This window comes from Mustela lutreola, chromosome X (genome assembly GCF_030435805.1).
Source record: "Mustela lutreola isolate mMusLut2 chromosome X, mMusLut2.pri, whole genome shotgun sequence".
NCBI lineage: Eukaryota > Metazoa > Chordata > Mammalia > Carnivora > Mustelidae > Mustela > Mustela lutreola.
Window position 1 is genome coordinate 77,113,782 of NC_081308.1, and position 19,621 is coordinate 77,133,402.

The following is a 19,621-nucleotide window of genomic DNA, read 5'->3' on the forward strand; positions in this document are numbered from 1 at the left end:
TTCATTGTCATTTGTTTCCATGATTTTTTTCAATTCTTCTTTAATTTCCCGGTTGACCCATTCATTCTTTAGAAGGATGCTGTTTAGTCTCCATGTATTTGGGTTCTTTTCAAACTTCCTTTTATGGTTGAGTTCTAGCTTTAGAGCATTGTGGTCTGAAAATATGCAAGGAATGATCCCGATCTTTTGATACCGGTTCAGTCCTGATTTAGGACCGAGGATGTGATCTATTCTGGAGAATGTTCCATGTGCACTAGAGAAGAATGTGTATTCTGTTGCTTTTGGATGAAATGTTCTGAATATATCTGTGATGTCCATCTGGTCCAGTGTGTCGTTTAAGGCCTTTATTTCCTTGCTGATCTTTTGCTTGGATGATCTGTCCATTTCAGTGAGGGGAGTGTTAAAGTCCACTACAATTATTGTACTGTTGTTGATGTTTTTCTTTGATTTTGTTATTAATTGGTTTATATAGTTGGCTGCTCCCACGTTGGGGGCATAGATATTTAAAATTGTTAGATCTTCTTGTTGGACAGACCCTTTGAGTATGATATAGTGTCCTTCCTCATCTCTTATTATAGTCTTTGGCTTAAAATCTAATTGATGTGATATAAGGATTGCCACTCCTGCTTTCTTCTGATGTCCATTAGCATGGTAAATTCTTTTCCACCCCCTCACTTTAAATCTGGAGGTGTCTTCGGGCTTAAAATGAGTTTCTTGGAGGCAACATATAGATGGGTTTTGGTTTTTTATCCATTCTGATACCCTGTGTCTTTTGACTGGGGCATTTAGCCCATTAACATTCAGGGTAACTATTGAGAGATATGAATTTAGTGCCATTGTATTGCCTGTAAGGTGACGGTTACTGTATATGGTCTCTGTTCCTTTCTGATCTACCACTTGTAGGCTCTCTATTTGCTTAGAGGACCCCTTTCAAGATTTCCTGTAGAGCTGGTTTGGTGTTTGCAAATTCTTTCAGTTTTTGTTTGTCCTGGAAGCTTTTAATCTCTCCTTCTATTTTCAATGATAGCCTAGCTGGATATAGTATTCTTGGCTGCATGTTTTTCTTGTTTAGTGCTCTGAAAATATCATGCCAGCTCTTTCTGGCCTGCCAGGTCTCTGTGGATAAGTCAGCTGCCAATCTAATATTTTTACCATTGTATGTTACAGACTTCTTTTCCCGGGCTGCTTTCAGGATTTTCTCTTTGTCACTGAGACTTGTAAATTTTACTATTAGGTGACGGGGTGTGGGCCTATTCTTATTGATTTTGAGGGGCGTTCTCTGAACCTCCTGAATTTTGATGCTCGTTCCCTTTGCCATATTGGGGAAATTCTCCCCAATAATTCTCTCCAGTATACCTTCTGCTCCCCTCTCTCTTTCTTCTTCTTCTGGAATCCCAATTATTCTAATGTTGTTTCGTCTTATGGTGTCACTTACCTCTCGAATTCTCCCCTTGTGGTCCAGTAGCTGTTTGTCCCTCTTTTGCTCAGCTTCTTTATTCTCTGTCATTTGATCTTCTATATCACTAATTCTTTCTTCTGTCTCATTTATCCTAGCAGTGAGAGCCTCCATTTTTGATTGCACCTCATTAATAGCTTTTTTTATTTCAGCTTGGTTAGATTTTAGTTCTTTTATTTCTCCAGAAAGAGCTTTTATATCTCTCGAGAGGGTTTCTCTAATATCTTCCATGCCTTTTTCAAGCCTGGCTAGAACCTTGAGAATTGTCATTCTGAACTCTAGATCTGACAAATTACCAATGTTTGTATTGATTAGGTCCCTAGCCTTCGGTACTGCCTCTTGTTCTTTTTTTGTGTTGAATTTTTCCGTCTTGTCATTTTGTCCAGATAAGAGTATATGAAGGACTAAGTAAAATACTAAAAGGGTGGCAACAACCCCAGGAAAATATGCTTTAACCAAATTAGAAGAGATCCCAAATCGTGGGGGGGGGGGGGAGAAAGGGGATAAAAAGAGGTTCAAAAAAGAAGAAAGAAAAAAGAAAAAAAGAAAAGAAAAGAAAAGAATTTTAAAAAGAAAACAGATAAGAAAATATAAAAAAGAAAAAATATATATATATTGGATAAACTTGTTAAAAAACGTTAAAAAAGAAAAAGGTAAAATTAAAAAAAAAATTTACCAGAAGGTGAGAAAAAAAAACAAAAAATGAAAAAGAAAAAAATTAAATTAACTGCAAGACTAAAAAAAATCACAGGGAAAAAGCCATGAGTTCCGTGCTTTGCTTTCTCTTCCTCTGGAATTCTGCTGCTCTCCTTGGTATTGAAACCGCACTCCTTGGTAGGTGAACTTGGTCTCGGCTGGATTTCTTGTTGATCTTCTGTGGGAGGGGCCTGGTGTAGTGATTCTCAAGTGTCTTTGCCCCAGGCGGAATTGCACTGCCCTTACCCGGGGCCGGGGTGAGTAATCCGCTCGGGTTTGCTTTCAGGAGCTTTTGTTCCCTGAGCGCTTTCCCGTAGAGTTCCAGAGGACGGGAATACAAATGGCGGCCTCCTGGTCTTCTCCAGCCCGGAGGAGCCGAGAGCCCAGGGCCCCACTCCTCAGTGCGCCCTCAGAGAACAGCGCCCAGTTACTCCCGTCTGCCTGACCTCCGGCCACACTCCGAGCTCACCAAGCCTGCGACCGGTTCAAGGTAACACCGAGCTGTGAGCTTTCTGTCGGCTCTGTCTCTGTAGCCGGCTTTCCCATTCCAGTACCCGCAAGCTCTGTGACACTCAGACACCACTGATCCTTCTGTGACCCTGAGGGACATGAGGCCACGCTGACGTCGCGTGGGCTTCGCCCCGGTTTAGCCTCTGGAGCGATGTCCCTCAGTGGAACAGACTTTTAAAAGTCCTGATTTTGTGTGCTGTTGCTCTGCCGCTTGCCGGGAGCCAGCCCCTCCCCCCGGGGTCTATCTTCCCGTCGCTTTGGATTCACTTCTCTGCCGGTTCTACCTTTCATAAAGTGGTTGTTTTTCTGTTTCCAGAATTGCTGTTCTTCTTCTCTTCGATCTGCCAATGTATTTTCAGGTGTTTGCAATCTTTAGATAAGCTATCTAGCTGATCTCTGGCTAGCTGAAGTAGTCTCAGCCTGCTACTTCTCTGCCATCTTGACTCCCTTCCCTATTAGAAACATTCTTAATGCAATGAAAAGCTGATCAGAAGAAGCAGGGGAACAAATTAATTACCTGGAAGAAAAAGTAATAGAAAGCAATTAAGCTGAAGAAGAAGAGAAAAATAATTACGCAAAATGAGAATAGACTTAGGGAAACCAGTGACTATATCAAATGCAATAGCATTCATATTATAGGAGTCCAAGAAGAAGAAGAAGAGGACAGAAAGTGGGCAGAAAATGTATTTAAGGGTGCCTAGGTGGCTCAATTGGTTAAGTCTTTGGCTTCAGTTCAGGTCATGATTCCAGGGTCCTGAGATTAAGCCCGGCCTCAGGCTCTCTCTTCCTTTGCCTGCCTCTCCCTCTGCCTGCTGCTCCCCCTGTTTGTGTTCTCTCTGCCAAATAAATAAATAAAATCTTCTAAAAAATTTGAAGAACTAATAGCTAACCACTTCTCTAATCTGGGGAAGGAAAGAGATACACAGATCCCATAGGAACACAGAACTTCCATCAAAATCATCAATAGCAGGCCAACACCAAGTCGTCTGTAATTAAATCAGCAAAATATAATGATTTTTTTTTTAAAAAAGTAACTTAAATGCAGCAAAACAAAATAAGTCCTTAACTTACAAGGGAACACCCTTAAAGCTAGCAGGAGATTTCCCAACAGAAACTTTGCAAGCCATAAGGGAATAATACGATATATTCAAACTGTTGAAGGGAGGGTTAAAGAGGTAGTTTCCAGATGGAGGCATGAATAAGAGTAAGCTAAGGTGAATTCAAATTGTAGAGTGCTGCAATTAGTCCAGTAAGGCTAGAGTAGAGCATACATAGAAAAATATCCTGAGATAACAAAGCTAGAAATGTAACTTCAAATGGAACTGAAGAGTTTGTATTTTATTTTGGAGATATTAAATAGCCACTAAAGTCCTAAAATTGGAGTAGAAAGGCAAATTATATGGCATAGGAGAACCAACCAGAAAGACAGCATACAAAACAAGTATTACAGGATTGGTACCTGACTAGAAATGGGAAAATGTTATAGAGGTCAACATGACTTGGAAATCAAATGACTGTGGGATTTTAGGAGTATTAGACTATTACTGAAGTTTGTAGCCTTAATAGCTAGGAACAGGTGGTGTTATTCACTTACATAAGAGTTATAAGAGTTCCTGGAATACCAAGATGCTTGAGAAATAATGCTCTATAGTAGCTAGCATGATGACCTTGTGGTTAACAGGAAAGCAATGACCCATTTTGGTGATTTAAAAAATAATTTAATTCCCATACTTTTAAAAGTCTATACATTTCTGGCTCCATATAAATTTTAGGATTATTTGTTCCATTATTTTGAAAAAAGATGGTATTTTGATAGGGATTGCATAAAATGTGTAGATTGCTTTAGGTTGCATAGACATTTCCACAATATTTCTTCTTCCAATCCATGAACATGGAATGCTTTTCCATTTCTTTGTGTCTTCCTCATTTTTTTTTTCCATGAGTACTTTATATTTTTCTAAATACAGATTCTTTGCTTCTTTGGTTGGGTTTATTCCTAGGTATCTTATGGCTTTGGGTGCAATTGTAAATGGGATCGACTCCTTGATTTCTCTTTCTGTTGGTGTATAGAAATGCAGCTGATTTCTGCACATTGATTTTATATCCTGACATTTTACTGAATTCCTGTATGAGTTCTAGCAGTTTTGAAGTGGAGCCTTTAGGGTTTTCCACATAAAGTATCATGCAAAGAGTGAGATTTTGATTTCTTCTTTGCTGATTCAAATGCCTGTTATTTCTTTGTGTTGTCTGATTGTTGAGGATAGGAATTCTAATATTATGTTGACTAGCGGTGGTGATAGTGGACAGTCTTTGCATGTTCCTGACCTTAGGGGGAAATCTCTCAGTTTTTCCACATTGAGAACGATATTTGCTATGGGTTTTTCATAGATGGCTTTTGTGCTTTGGGGTATGTACCCTCTATCCCTACACTGGAAAATTTGATAAAGAAAACCAAAGTTGGCAGCACCCAAATTCCAGACTTCAAGCTCTACTACAAAGCTGCAATCATCAAGACAGTACAGTACCAGCACAAAAGAAGACACATAGATCAATGTAACAGAATAGAGAGCCCAGAAATGGACCCCCAACACTATGGTCAATTAATTCTTGACAAAGCAAGAAAGAATGTCCAATGGAGAAAGGACAGTCTCTTCAACAAATAGTGTTGGAAATATTGGTCAGCTGCATGCAGAATAATGAAACTGAACCATTTTCTTACACAACACACAAAAATAGACTCAAAATGGATGAAACAGGGCGCCTGGGTGGCTCAGTGGGTTAAGCCGCTGCCTTCGGCTCAGGTCATGATCTCAGGGTCCTGGGATCGAGTCCCGCATTGGGCTCTCTGCTCAGCAGGGAGCCTGCTTCCTCCTCTCTCTCTCTCTCTCTGCCTGCCTCTGCCTACTTGTGACCTCTCTCTGTCAAATAAATAAATAAAATCTTTTAAAAAAAATGGATGAAACACTTCAATGTGAGACAGGAATACATCAAAATCCTTGAGCAGAATACAGGCAACAACTTCTTTGATCACAGTTATAGCAACTTCTTCATAAAAACATCATCAAAGTCAAGGTAAGCAAGGGCAAAAATGAACTATTGGGACTTCACCAAGATAAAAAGTTTTGGCACAGCAAAGGAAACAGTCAACAAAATCAAAAGACCATGAACAGAATGGGACAACACATTTGCAAATGACATATCAGATAAAAGGCTAGCATCCAAAATCTATAAAGAACTTATCAAACTCAACACCCAAAAAACAAATAATCCAATCAAGAAATGGGTAGAAGACATTAACAGACATTTCTGCAAAGAAGACATCCAAATGGTCAACAGACACATGAAAAAGTGCTCATCATCACTCAGCATGAGGGAAATACAAATCAAAAACAGTGAGATACCACCTCACACCAGTAAGAATGACTGAAATTAACAAGTCAGAAAATGACAGATGTTGGTGAGGACATGGAGAAAGAGGAACCCACCTACACTTTTGGTGAGAATGCAAGCTGGTGCAGCCCACTCTGGATAGCAGTATGGATGTTCCTCAAAAAGTTGAAAATAGATCTACCCTATGACCCAGCAATCACACTATCGGGTATTTACCCTAAAGATACAAATGTAGTGATCTGAAAGGGCATGTGCACCCAAATCTTTATAGCAGCAATGTTCACAATAGCCAAACTATGGAAAGAACCTAGATATCAATTTGCAGATGAATGAATAAAGAATATATATGTATATGTATATATATATACATATGTGTGCATACACACACCAAATATTCTTTATCCATATGTGTGTGAGTATATATATGTGTGTGTACATTAATGTACACATGTGTTTAATGTACACACACACACACACACAGAGTAATACCATGCAGTCATAAAAACCCCCGAAATTTTGCCATTTGCAATTATGTGAATGGAACTAGGGGGTATTATGCTAAGCAAAATAAGTCATTCAGAGAAAGACAATTATCATATGATCTCTCTGATATGAGGAATTTGAGAGTCAGGGCAGGAGGTTGTGGGGGTAGGGAGGAAAAAAATGAAACAAGATGGGACTGGGAAGGGAGACATGTCATAAAAGACTCTTAATCTCAGGAAACAAACTGAGGGCTGCTAGGGCTTGGTGGGGGAGGGGGAAGGTGGCTGGGTTATGGACACTGGGAAAGGTATGTGCTATGGTGAATGGTGTGAATTGTGTAAAATTGATGATTAACAGACCTGTACCCCTGAAACAAATAATTCATTATATGTTAATTTTTTTAAAAAGTCCATACATTTCTGGCATGTTACCAAATGAGCCAGATTGTTAGATTGTGCTGTACTTTTAATGGCTCTTAATTTAATGTTTTCAACTTTAGAAAAATGTTTACTTATAATTCAATATTTGCATATGCTTTACATGTGGAGCTCATGTGAGGTCACTAAAACTAGCCAGTGAGGTCAATATTAGCTTAGAGTCTAGGGTATTATAATCAATTGACAATTATTGCAGGTCATGATCTGGAAGTGTAACTTTTAGGTCCTTCATAGTCTTTTGAAATGTTTAATTAATCATATTTTAAACTGTCAACAGGCTGTCAAATTCTCTTTGTAGTCATTGTTTAGTTTCCATGTCAATTGGACTTTAATTAATCATATGACTTGATATGGCCAGTTGGTGTCTGAATGATGCTGAAAAATTTTGGAGAACTGTGGACAGATTATTACACTGTTAATAGAAGAGTAAATTGAATAGAGGCTTATTTAAGCATTTGTGTAATAAAGGGAGGAACGAATGGCTACTTTTCATTGACAGCTTGATCAATCTTCTACGAAAACTCTGAGTACGCAAAGAAACCTTGAGATCTATAATTATCTTGGATAAATGAGAGCCTTATATAGAAACCTATTTAAATCATTGATTAGTATTATGTTGAACATCAAATAAGGTTTAGAGAAAAGATAAACAGTGATTAATTTAATATGTGTTATGTAATATCATTATAACAAAAGTATATGCAGAGTATAGTATAAAATGAATATACATCAAAGTAATTTTGGAAGGCTAACTGAAACACTTGTAATTTAAAAGAGCGTGCAGAGGCCATTTTTTTTAAAAAAATTTTATTTCTTTTAAGCATAACAGTATTCATTGTTTTTGCACCACATCCAGTGCTCCATGAAATCTGTGCCCTCCCTAATTCCCACCACCTGGTTCCCCCAACCACCCACCCCATGCCTCTTCAAAACCCTAAGATTGTTTTCATAGTCCATAGTCTCTCATGGTTCACCTCCCCTTCCAATTTCGCTCATCTACCTTCTCCTCTCCATCTCCCCTTGTCCTTCATGTTATTTGTTATGCTCCACAAATAAGTGAAACCATATGATAATTCACTCTCCCTGCTTGACTTCACTCAGCATAATCCCTTCCAGTCCCATCCATGTTGCTACAAAAGTTGGGTATTCATCCTTTCTGATGGAGGCATAATACTCCATAGTGTATATGGACCACATCTTCCATATCCATTCGTCCATTAAAGGGCATATTGGTTCTTTCCACAGTTTGGCGACCGTGGCCATTGCTGCTAGAAACATTGGGGTACATATGGCCCTTCGTTGCACTACATCTGTATCTTTGGGGTAAATACCCAGTAGTGCAGTTGCAGGGTCATAAGGAAGCTCTATTTTTAATTTCTTGAGGAATCTCCACACTGTTCTCCAAAGTGGCTGCACCAACTTGCATTCCCACCAACAGTGTAAGTGGGTTCCCCTTTATCCACATCCTCCCCAACACATGTTGTTTCCTGTCTTGCTAATTTTGGCCATTCTAACTGGTGTAAGGTCAAATCTCAATGTGGTTTTAATTTGAATTTCCCTGATGGCTAGTGATGATGACCATTTTTTCATTTGTCTGATAGCCATTTGTATGTCTTCATTGGAGAAGTGTCTGTTCATATCTTCTGCCCATTTTTTGATATGATTGCCTGTTTTGTGTGTGTTGAGTTTGAGGAGTTCTTTATAGATCCTGGATATCAACCTTTTGTCTGTACTGTCATTTTCAAATATCTTCTCCCATTCAGTGGGTTGCCATTTTGTTTTCTTAAATGTTTCCTTTCTTGTGCAGAAGCTTTTGATCTTGATGAAGTCCCAAAAGTTCATTTTGCTTTTGAGACATATCTTGAAAGAAGTTGCTGTGGCTGATATCAAAGAGGTTATTGCCTATGTTTTCCTCTAGGATTCTGATGGATTCCTGTCTCATCTTGAGGTCTTTTATCTATTTTGATTTTATCTTTGTGTGCGGTGTAAGAGAATGGTTGAGTTTCATTCTTCTACATATAGCTGTCCAGTTTTCCAAGCACCATTTATTGAAGAGACTTTTTTTCCACTGCATATTTTTTTCCTGTTTTGTTGAATATTATTTGCCCATAGAGCTGAGGGTCCATAACTGGGCTCTCTATTCTGTACCACTGGTCTATGTGTCTGTTTTTATGCCAGTACCATGCTGTCTTGGTGATCACAGCTTTGTAGTAAAGCTTGAAATCAGGTAACGTGATGCCCCCAGTTTCATTTTTGCTTTTAAACATTTCCTTAGTGATTCAGGGTCTCTTCTGATTCCATACAAAATTTTTTTTAGTTAATTTTTTTTTTCAGCATAACAGTATTCATTGTTTTTGCACCACAACCAGTGCTCCATGCAATCCGTGCCCTCTCTAATACCCATCACCTGTCTCCCCCAACCTCTCACCCCCCATCCCTTCAAAACCCTCAGATTGTTTTTCAGAGTCCATAGTCTCTCATGTATCACCTCCCTTTCCAATTTCCCTCAACTCCCTTCTCCTCTCCGTCTCCCCTTGTCCTCCATGTTATTTGTTATGCTCCACAAATAAGTGAAACCATATGATAATTGACTCTCTCTGCTTGACTTATTTAACTCAGCATAATATCTTCCAGTACTGTCCATGTTACTACAAAAGTTGGGTATTCATCCTTTCTGATGGAGGCATAAAACTCCATAGTGTATATGGACGACATCTTCCTTATCCATTCGTCCATTGAAGGGCATCTTGGTTCTTTCCACAGTTTGGCAACTGTGGACATTGCTGCTATGAACATTGGGGTACAAATGGCCATTCTTTTCACTACATCTGTATCTTTGTCGTAGATATCCAGTAATGCAATTGCAGGGTCATAGAGAAGCTCTATTTTTAATTTCTTGAGGAATCTCCACACTGTTCTCCAAAGTGGCTGCACCAACTTGCATTCCCACCAACAGTGGAAGAGGATTCCCCTTACTCCACATCCTCCCCAACACATGTTGTTTCCTGTCTTGCTAATTTTGGCCATTCTAACTGGTGTAAGGTCAAATCTCAATGTGGTTTTAATTTGAATTTCCCTGATGGCTAGTGATGATGACCATTTTTTCATTTGTCTGATAACCATTTGTATGTCTTCATTGGAGAAGTGTCTGTTCATATCTCCTGCCCATTTTTTGATATGATTGTCTGTTTTGTGTGTGTTGAGTTTGAGGAGATCTTTATAGATCCTGGATATCAACCTTTTGTCTGTACTGTCATTTGCAAATATCTTCTCTCATTCCGTGGGTTGCCTCTTTGTTTTCTTGACTGTTTCCTTTGCTGTGCAGAAGCTTTTGATTTTGTTGAAGTCCCAAAAGTCAATGTACAGAAATCAGTCACTTTCTTATGCACTAACAATGAAAACACAGAAATGGAAATTAGAGAATGGATTCCATTTACTATAGCACCAAGATCCAGAAGATACCTGGGAATAAACCTTACCAAGGAGGTAAAGGATCTGTACTGGAGGAACTACAGAACACTCATAAAAGAAACTGAAGAAGACACAAAAAGATGGAAGACTACTCCATGCTCTTGGATCAGAAGAATAAACATTGTTAAAATGTCTATACTGCCTAGAGCAATCTATATTTTTAATGCCATTCTGATCAAAATTCTACTGGTATTTTTCAAAGAGGTGGAGCAAATAATCCAAGAATTTGTATGGAATAAGAAGAGATCCCGAATCACTAAGGAAATGTTGGAAAACAAAAATAAAACTGGGGGCATCACGTTACCTGATTTCAAGCTTTACTACAAAGCTGTGATCACAAAGACAGCATGGTACTGGCATAAAAACAGACACATAGACCAGCGGAACAGAGTAGAGAGCCCAGATATGGACCCTAAACTCTATGGTCAAATAATCTTTGACAAAACAGGGGAAAATATACAGTGGAAAAAAGACAGTCTCTTCAATAAATGGTGCTTGGAAAACTGGACTGCTTTATGTAGCGGAATGAAACTCGACCATTCTCTTACACTGCACACAAAGATAAATTCAAAATGGATAAAAGACCTCAACTTGAGACAGGAATCCATCAGAATTCTAGAGGAGAACATAGGCAGTAACCTCTTTGATATCAGCCACAGCAACTTCTTTCAAGATATGTCTCCAATGGCTGTTTTTTTTTTTTTAATCACAAATATTGGTGACTGTTGTGTTCTATATATAGGAATTCATTCAATTGAGATGATCACTTAGTGTTGCATGAGTTAAGTGTGCTTTATTGTACTGCATACCTTTGATATTTTGTTATTGTTGTTGTTAATGGCATTAATTTAACCATCATTTTTGAGCCCAGGAGACAGACCTCAAATCAAGTAACAGCATTTTTTTTCTAGCCTGCTTTTTGTCATAAAATTATGTTTTTTGAGAATTTGTATTACTGTTACTGTTGTTTTGAGCAATGAGATTTAGGCGCACTCTGGAAATACCTCTTATTGATTCATTGTTGTTCACTAGCAGTTTTCTTCGAAGCAAGAAAAAAATGAGGGGATGAAAAAGAGGATAAAAGAATATTATTAAGAGTAGATAGTTGTGTGTGAGATCAACATAAACACTGTCCATTGTAAATTTCTATAATCTGTAATAATTTAGGGAAATTACAGGCAAAGATATTTCAGAACATCTGTTAAAAATTACTGGTTTCTGGGTTTCTGCCCAAATAAAGTGAAGATTATTGTTGAAGCAATAGTTCATTGTAAAGTACTATCATTTACTTATCAGTGTGATCTTAGTATCTATAATGTTAGGATAACCCTTCCTAACCTCTGCTCAAAGATGTGTCCTCACAAATCCGAACCTCATAACTGTAAGTTGACAACTATTTTAACTTGCTACACTTTTCATAATGACATATCTGCAGCTACCACAACTGTAATGTGGATAATACTTCAAAAACATTCATTAAAATTAAAAATATGTAAAAACTATTTCACCTTGCATAAGAAAACAAACAGAATTCTAGATACTACACAATGATATTAATATTTGTTATTCAACTGAAAATAGGTGGAATATTTTGGTAGAGGAGTTACTCTTTATTGATAAAGGTTTAAAATCAGAGCTACAGCATTCATTTTAGAGATTATAACTAAAAGGGTAGAACATATTCCAAGGGGAACCTGGGTGGCTTAGTCAGTTAAGCACCAAACTCTTGGTTTCTGCTCAGGTAATGATCTCAAGGACATGAGATTGAGTACTGCATTGGGCTCCACACTCAGTGCAATCTGTTTGAGATTTTCTCTCCCTCATATTCTCTCCCCACTCACACACTCTCCCTCTAAAATAAATAAATAAATAAAATCTTCTTTTAAAAAGAACATATTTCAAGTCTTATTAATAATTCTGAAGCCTAGAGAATCTACATCCTGTCTTACCAGCACCACGACTATATTTTCTAAAGAGGGTGTTAAGTTAGAAGCTACTAACACATCAATATATTATAAACATGAAAAAGAAAGCTACTTCTAAACATTAAAAAGAAAGCTACTATTAAACAAAATGATATTTGGTTTAAAGATTTTTATTTATTTTTATAAGTAAAACAAATTGTGTCATATTAATATTTTGATGGTGAGAGCAAAAAAAAGGAAGAGATGAAAGTTGATGGATATAGGAATATTTTTTTAAGTATAAAGCAACATTAAATCCTAAGTACCATTAATTGCCCAAAGAGATACTAGAATATAATGAAATTTGATTTAAAAGAAAAGCCAACAAGAATGAATTCAGATACTTAAAAAAAAAAAAAACATTTTATAGCATCAATTTTGATGTGATTTCCCTTTTCTAAATGTAATAATTTAAAAGACACTGTCTCTTTTAGGACTGGATCTGCCATTTATGATGATGCCTCATCCCCTACTTCCAGTCAGCTTACCTCCTGCATCAGTTGCCATGGCAATGAATCAGATGAACCATCTCAACACTATTGCCAACATGGCTGCTGCAGCCCAGATTCACAGTCCACTCTCCAGAGCTGGGGCTTCTGTTATAAAGGTAAGAATTATGATTTGGAAGAGGACACAGGTTTTAGTTACATGTAAATTTTTAGGAAATATTAGCAATACCACTGAATCTTCAGTATAAACACACAGCTCATTGACTCAATTGATTAGCATATAGTATTGATTATATTTCTGACTTGGCCTGCTTAGGTGTTTTGTTGTTTGTTTCTTTTTATTCCATGACTACAGCTCTCACCTTTAATTCTAGCTTCATGTCTTGCAATCACAAACAGAGTGGGTGGGAGGCATAGCAAGACTAATGGCACAGTAGAATAGTGAACAAAAATGATTACCATCGTTAGAGTGAAATAAAGTAAACACTGTGCATTTTTTGATGTTTAGGAGGCAGTTCTGGGGTACTACATAGGACTTGTAGTCAGAACGACCTAAGTTTCAATTCTGATCCTGCCACTTTATCTCAGCAACCTTGGATATAACATTTAATCTGCATGAAGAGCTTGTTTCCTCAACTGTATACTAAACGTTATAGTAATAATCTATCCCACTTACTTAATAGGCTATCCAGAGATAATTTGAGTAAAATATAGGTTAAATACTGTTAAACATTAAAAAAATATTTATGATAATTTACAGAATTATCATTATCAACATTAGAATACTTCTTTCCCCAAACTTTCATGATCATTGGGTAAGGAAACACAAATAATTTTTTATAATCTGTCATGATGTCTTCTATTAGTTTGGCATAGGGCCTCTTGCCCTCTCTCCAAGTATCATGTGAACTTTATTATTTATTTTTTTTTTTGGTAAGGAGATAAGTGTATGTAGGATCAAAAGAGTGTAGTTAATAAGAGAACCCATTAACTTGTATCTTTGTTCTTTTATTTATGAAAGAAATATTATACCCTTGAAATATACATGTTGTATTGGGCAACATGGGATATAGGTAAAGAAGACATAGTTTTTCACTTTCAGTACTCACAAACTAAATGCGACACTAACAACAAGTACCCATTTAACTTGAACTAACAAGATAGACTGTTATGAGTGACAAGGAATATCAACAAGTATTATAGGAATTTAGAGGAGGGAGTTATTATACCTGGCTTATCAAAAAGAGGGGGAAAGGATCACGAAAGGCATTACATTTGTTGGATTGGAACTGGACCTTGGCAATACTGGTATGATTGTTATAGATGTACATGTAGGAATGTGAAAGAAATGCAGAGGAAATGCAAGATTCTGGATATTTTTGTTTCATTTTAAATTAACTTCCACTTTTGGGGATTTTTAAAATAATGAGGAAAATTTATGGTATAAACTTTTAGGAAAGGACAAGAAAATTGATAATTTTTTATTGAACTCCATACTTATTTACATGGCCAAGTAAAAGTAATCTTCTTACAAAGATTGTGGCCCTCAATAGATCAGTCTATCATAGCTAATCCAAATTTTGTTGTTTGAATATTTGATCAGAGGCTAAACCAGGAAACACAGTTATCTTTGAGAGAAAAAAAAAAACATATCAACATATTTAAAAGGTGGAATAATTATCCCATGATTTTGAAATCGGGTGACTACTAAGTAAATTTGACCCCACACAAAACTAGAAAACTATTAAGAAACCAAGTATAGTTTAAAGTACTTGCATTGAAATGATGAAAAAGTAATTTTAGTAGAGGCATGTTTCTAGCTTTTCAATAATGCATTTATTCAGTTTTCTTAATTATAACTACTCAGAGTGAACCAGGTACATTTTGGTTGAATGCTTGGGACATTTGGTAGCTTTGCCACGAATTTAGAGTGAAGAGGCTCTTAGGGAGGAGCTCATAACTAGCATTTGATTATTGGTGGTGAAGATGATGGAAATGGAAAGGATAATTATCCTCTTAAATAATCCAAACATTTTAACATATTAAAGCAAGATAACTATATTTTTGTTAATGCTAATTTGACTATTTCATATGCAACTTTAGAGTCAGAACTTTTACAACATAAAATCGTGTACTGCTTTTTAAAAATTATTATTAGATAACATGCTTATTTAAGTCTTACCAAATATAAAAGTTGGATCTACTTTCATATAATTATTTTGACCAAAGTCAGTTGAAAACAATATATTTATTTTTAATGCTCTTTGATAAAATTTTTCTATGGATTTATAGAAGTAGATTTCTATCAGGTGATGCTAGGGAAATGTTTTCTATCAGATGATGCTAGGGAAATAAAAAGTGTTTTCTTTTGTTCTGGTTTTTATTTATTTATTTATTTATTTTTCTATTTTAATTTTTTTTTATAAACATATATTTTTATCCCCAGGGGTACAGGTCTGTGAATCACCAGGTTTACACACTTCACAGCACTCACCAAATCACATACCCTCCCCAATGTCCATAATCCCACCCCCTTCTCCCAAACCCCCTCCCCCCGGCAACCCTCAGTTTGTTTTGTGAGATTAAGAGTCACTTATGGTTTGTCTCCCTCCCAATCCCATCTTGTTTCATTTATTCTTCTTCTACCCACTTAAGCCTCCATGATCTCCGGCTAGCTGAAGCAGTCTCAGCTTGCTACTTCTCTGCCATCTTAACTCCTCCCCCCTCTTTTGTTCTGTTTTTAAGGAGTTGATATCTGTGAATACTGAGAGGCTTTTAATATTGCTGCCATGTTTTGTTTATTTTTTGTAAAAATATTATTACATAATTAACTATTAGTTTTAGAAATAATTCAAAGGAATGACATAATAAAAACTTTCTAATTAATTGTCAATTGGATGTTCATATATTGAAATTTCTTTTTTTTTGTCTTTTGCTAATTTATTTCAAACAAAATTTATGATGAAATTCCTTAGATTTGTTAATTTTTTTGTTATGCTTGAAAATATCTGTTTTCTTTTTTTTTTTTTAATTTTCAGCATAACAGTATTCATTATTTTTGCACCACACCCCAGTGCTCCATGCAATCCGTGCCCTCTCTAATACCCACCACCTAGTTCCCCCAACCTCCCACACCCCGCCACTTCAAACCCCTCAGATTGTTTTTCAGAGTCCATAGTCTCACATGATTCAGCTCCTTTTCCAATTTCCCCCAACTCCCTTCTCTTCTCTAACTCCCCATGTCCTCCATGCTATTTGTTATGCTCCACAAATAAGTGAAACCATATGATAATTGACTCTCTCTGCTTGACTTACTTCACTCAGCATAATCTCCTCCAGTCCCGTCCATGTTGCTACAAAAGTTGGGTATTCATCCTTTCTGACGGAGGCATAGTACTCCATAGTGTATATGGACCACATCTTCCTTATCCATTCGTCTGTTGAAGGGCATCTTGGTTCTTTCCACAGTTTGGCGACCCCAATATTTATAGCAGCAATGGCCACAGTCGCCATATATTAAAATTTCTAATTCTCCTTTCAAGAACAGTTATCAATATGTTACTAAGCTATAAGGACAGAAGTTTCACACCTCATATGATGTATATTTTTGCAGAAATTTTTCAGTATGCTTCTTGGTGAAGAGCACTTTCCAGTTCCATCCGTTAGAATCCTACAGGTAGTGGGCAAAACTACATATCAAAACTTTTTCATATACTACTACATGGAGGATATGGGGATTATTCAAATAAAAACATGTCTTCTCTATTTATATTTACAGATTTTTTGAAGTTTTTATTTAAATTTCAGTTAGTTAACAAACAATATAGTATTAGTTTCATGTGTACAACATTGAGATTCAGCACTTCCATAAAACACCCAGTTCTTAACACAGCAAGTGGACTCCTTAATCCCCATCATGTATTTAATTCATCCCTCCACCACTCTCTCCTCTGGTAATCACCAATTTGTTTTCTATTTAAAAGCCTTTTTCTTGATTTGCCTTACTCTCATTTTTTCCATATGCTTATTTGTATTATTTCTTAAATCACATATATGAGAGAAATCATATGAATTTTGTCTTTCTCCAAAAGACATTTCACTTAATACTCTCTAGCTCCATCCATGTAATTGAAAATGGGAAGATATTATCTTTTTATGACTGAATAATATATCACGGTATATATACATATATATTTTTTCACTTCTTTATCCATTCATCAGTTGATGTATTCTTTCCATAATTTGGCTATTGTAGATAATGTTGCTATAAACACCAGGGTACAAGTATCCCTTTGTATTAGTATTTTCATATTCCTTGGATAAGTACCTAGTAGTACAATTGTTGGACTGTAGGGAAGTTTCATTTTTAAATCTTTGAGGAAACTCCATACTGTTTTCCAGAGTGGCTGCACAAGTTAGCATTCCTACCAACATCACAAGAGTGTTTCTCTTCATCCACATCCTCACCAATAACTGTTGTTTGTTGCATTGTTGATTTTAGCCATGCTGACATGTGTGAGGAGATATCTCACTGTGCTTTTGATTTGCATTTACCTGATGATGAGTGATGTTGAGCATAATTTCATGTATCTGTTAGCCATCTGTATGTCTTCTTTGGAAAAATATCTCTTCATATCTTCTCTCTATATTTAATTGGATTATTCCTTTTGGTGGTGTTGAGTTTTATAAGTTCTTTATATATTTTGGATAGGAATCCTTTATCAGATATGTAATTTGCATATATTTCCCCAATTCCTTAGGTTTCCTTTTACTTTTGCTCATTTTTTCCTTCACTGTGTAAAACCTTTTATTTTAATGTAGTCCCAATACTTAATTTTTGCTTTTGTTTCCCTTGCCTCAGGAGACATATCTAGAAAGAATTCGATAAATCCTATGTCAAAGAAGTTACTGTCTGCGTTTACCTCTAGGATTTTAAAGGTTTCATGTCTCACATTTAGGTCTTTAGTCCATTTTAAGTTTATCTTTATGTTTGTTGTGAGAAAGTGGTCCAGTTTCTTTCTTTCACAAGTTGCTGTCCAGTTTTCCTAACATCATTTGCTGAAGAGACTGCCTTTTTTTATTACTCATTTCTCCCCACTTTGTCAAAGATTAATTGACCATATGTTTGTAGGGTCATTTTTGTGATTTGTCTCCTGTTTCTTTCATCTATGTCTTTATTTTTGTGTCAGTACCTTACTCTTTTGATCACTATAGCTTTGTAATATAACTTAAAGTCTGGAATTGTGATGCCTCCACTTTTGCTTTTCCTTTTCTAGATTGCTTTGACTACTCGGGGTATTTTGGGGTTCCATACAAATTTTCGGATTGTTTGTTCTAGCTCTTGAAAATTGCTGTTGGTATGTTGATAGGGATTGCATAAAATATGTAGAGTGCTCTAGATAGTATAGACATTTTAACAATATTTATTCTTCTAATCCATGAGCATGAAATGTCTTTCCATTTCTTTGTATCATCTTCATCAATGTTTTCTTTTCAGAGTACAAGCCTTACACATTTTGGTCAAGTTTATTTCTAGGTATCTTATGAATTTTGGTGCAACTATAATTGGGATTGATTTCTTAATTTCTCTTTCTTCTGCTTCACTTTTGCTGTGTAGAAATAAAACTGATTTTTGTACATTGATTTTCTATACTGTGACTTTTCTGATTCTGTTTATCACTTCTAGCAGGTTTTTTTTTTTTTTTTCTTTGTGGAGACTTTTTTAAAAAATTTATTTATTTTTTTCAGCATAACAGTATTCATTGTTTTTGCACCACACCCAGTGCTCCATACAATCCGTGCCCTCTCTAATACCCACCACCTGGTTCCCCCAACCTCCCCCCGCTTCAAAACCTTCAGATTGTTTTTCAGAGTCCATAGTCTCTCCTGATTCACCTCCCCTTCCAATTTCCCTCAACTCACTTCTCCTCTCCATCTCCCCTTGTCCTCTATTCTATTTGCTATGCTCCACAAATAAGTGAAACCATATGATAGTTGACTCTCTCTGCTTGACTTACTTCACTCAGCATAATCTCTTCCAGTCCGTCCATGTTGCTACAAAAGTTGGGTATTCATCCTTTCTGATGGAGGTATAAAACTCCATAGTGTATATGGACCACATCTTCCTTATCCATTCGTCTGTTGAAGGGCATCTTGGTTCTTTCCACAGTTTGGCAACCGTGGCCATTGCTGCTATAAACATTGGGGTACATATGGCCCTTCTTTTCACTACATCTGTATCTTTGGGATAAATACCCAGTAGTGCAATTGCAGGGTCATAGGGAAGCTCTATTTTTAATTTCTTGAGGAATCTCCACACTGTTCTCCAAAGTGGCTGCACCAACTTGCATTCCCACCAACAGTGTAGGAGGGTTCCCCTTTCTCCATATTGTCCCCAACACATGTTGTTTCCTGTCTTGTTAATTTTGGCCATTCTGACTGGTGTAAGGTGGAATCTCAATGTGGTTTTAATTTGAATCTCCCTGAGGGCTAGTGATGATGAACATTTTTTCATGTGTCTGAGAGCCATTTGTATGTCTTCACTGGAGAAGTGTCTGTTCATATCTTCTGCCCATTTTTTCTATATGTAGTATCATGTCATCTGCAAAAGTTTTACCCTTTCCTTGCCAATTTATGGGCCTTTTATTTCTTTTTGTTTTCCAATTGCTGTGGCTGGGACTTCAGTACTATGTTAAATAATAGTGGTGATAGTGATATCCTAGTCTTGCTTCTGACTGTAGAGGAAGATCTGTCAATTTTACCCCA

At 36.6% G+C, this 19,621-nt stretch overlaps 1 protein-coding gene across 1 annotated transcript in view; it reads left to right on the top strand.

Annotated features, from left to right (window-relative positions):
* The window catches only part of DACH2 (dachshund family transcription factor 2), an 878,628-nt gene that overhangs the window by 729,701 nt on the left and 129,306 nt on the right, over positions 1 to 19,621 (top strand). Inside the window, exon 6 of the mRNA XM_059156812.1 lies at positions 12,842 to 13,014. Coding sequence (XP_059012795.1) covers positions 12,842 to 13,014 — 173 coding nt within the window. The remainder of the gene's footprint in view (positions 1 to 12,841; positions 13,015 to 19,621) is intronic.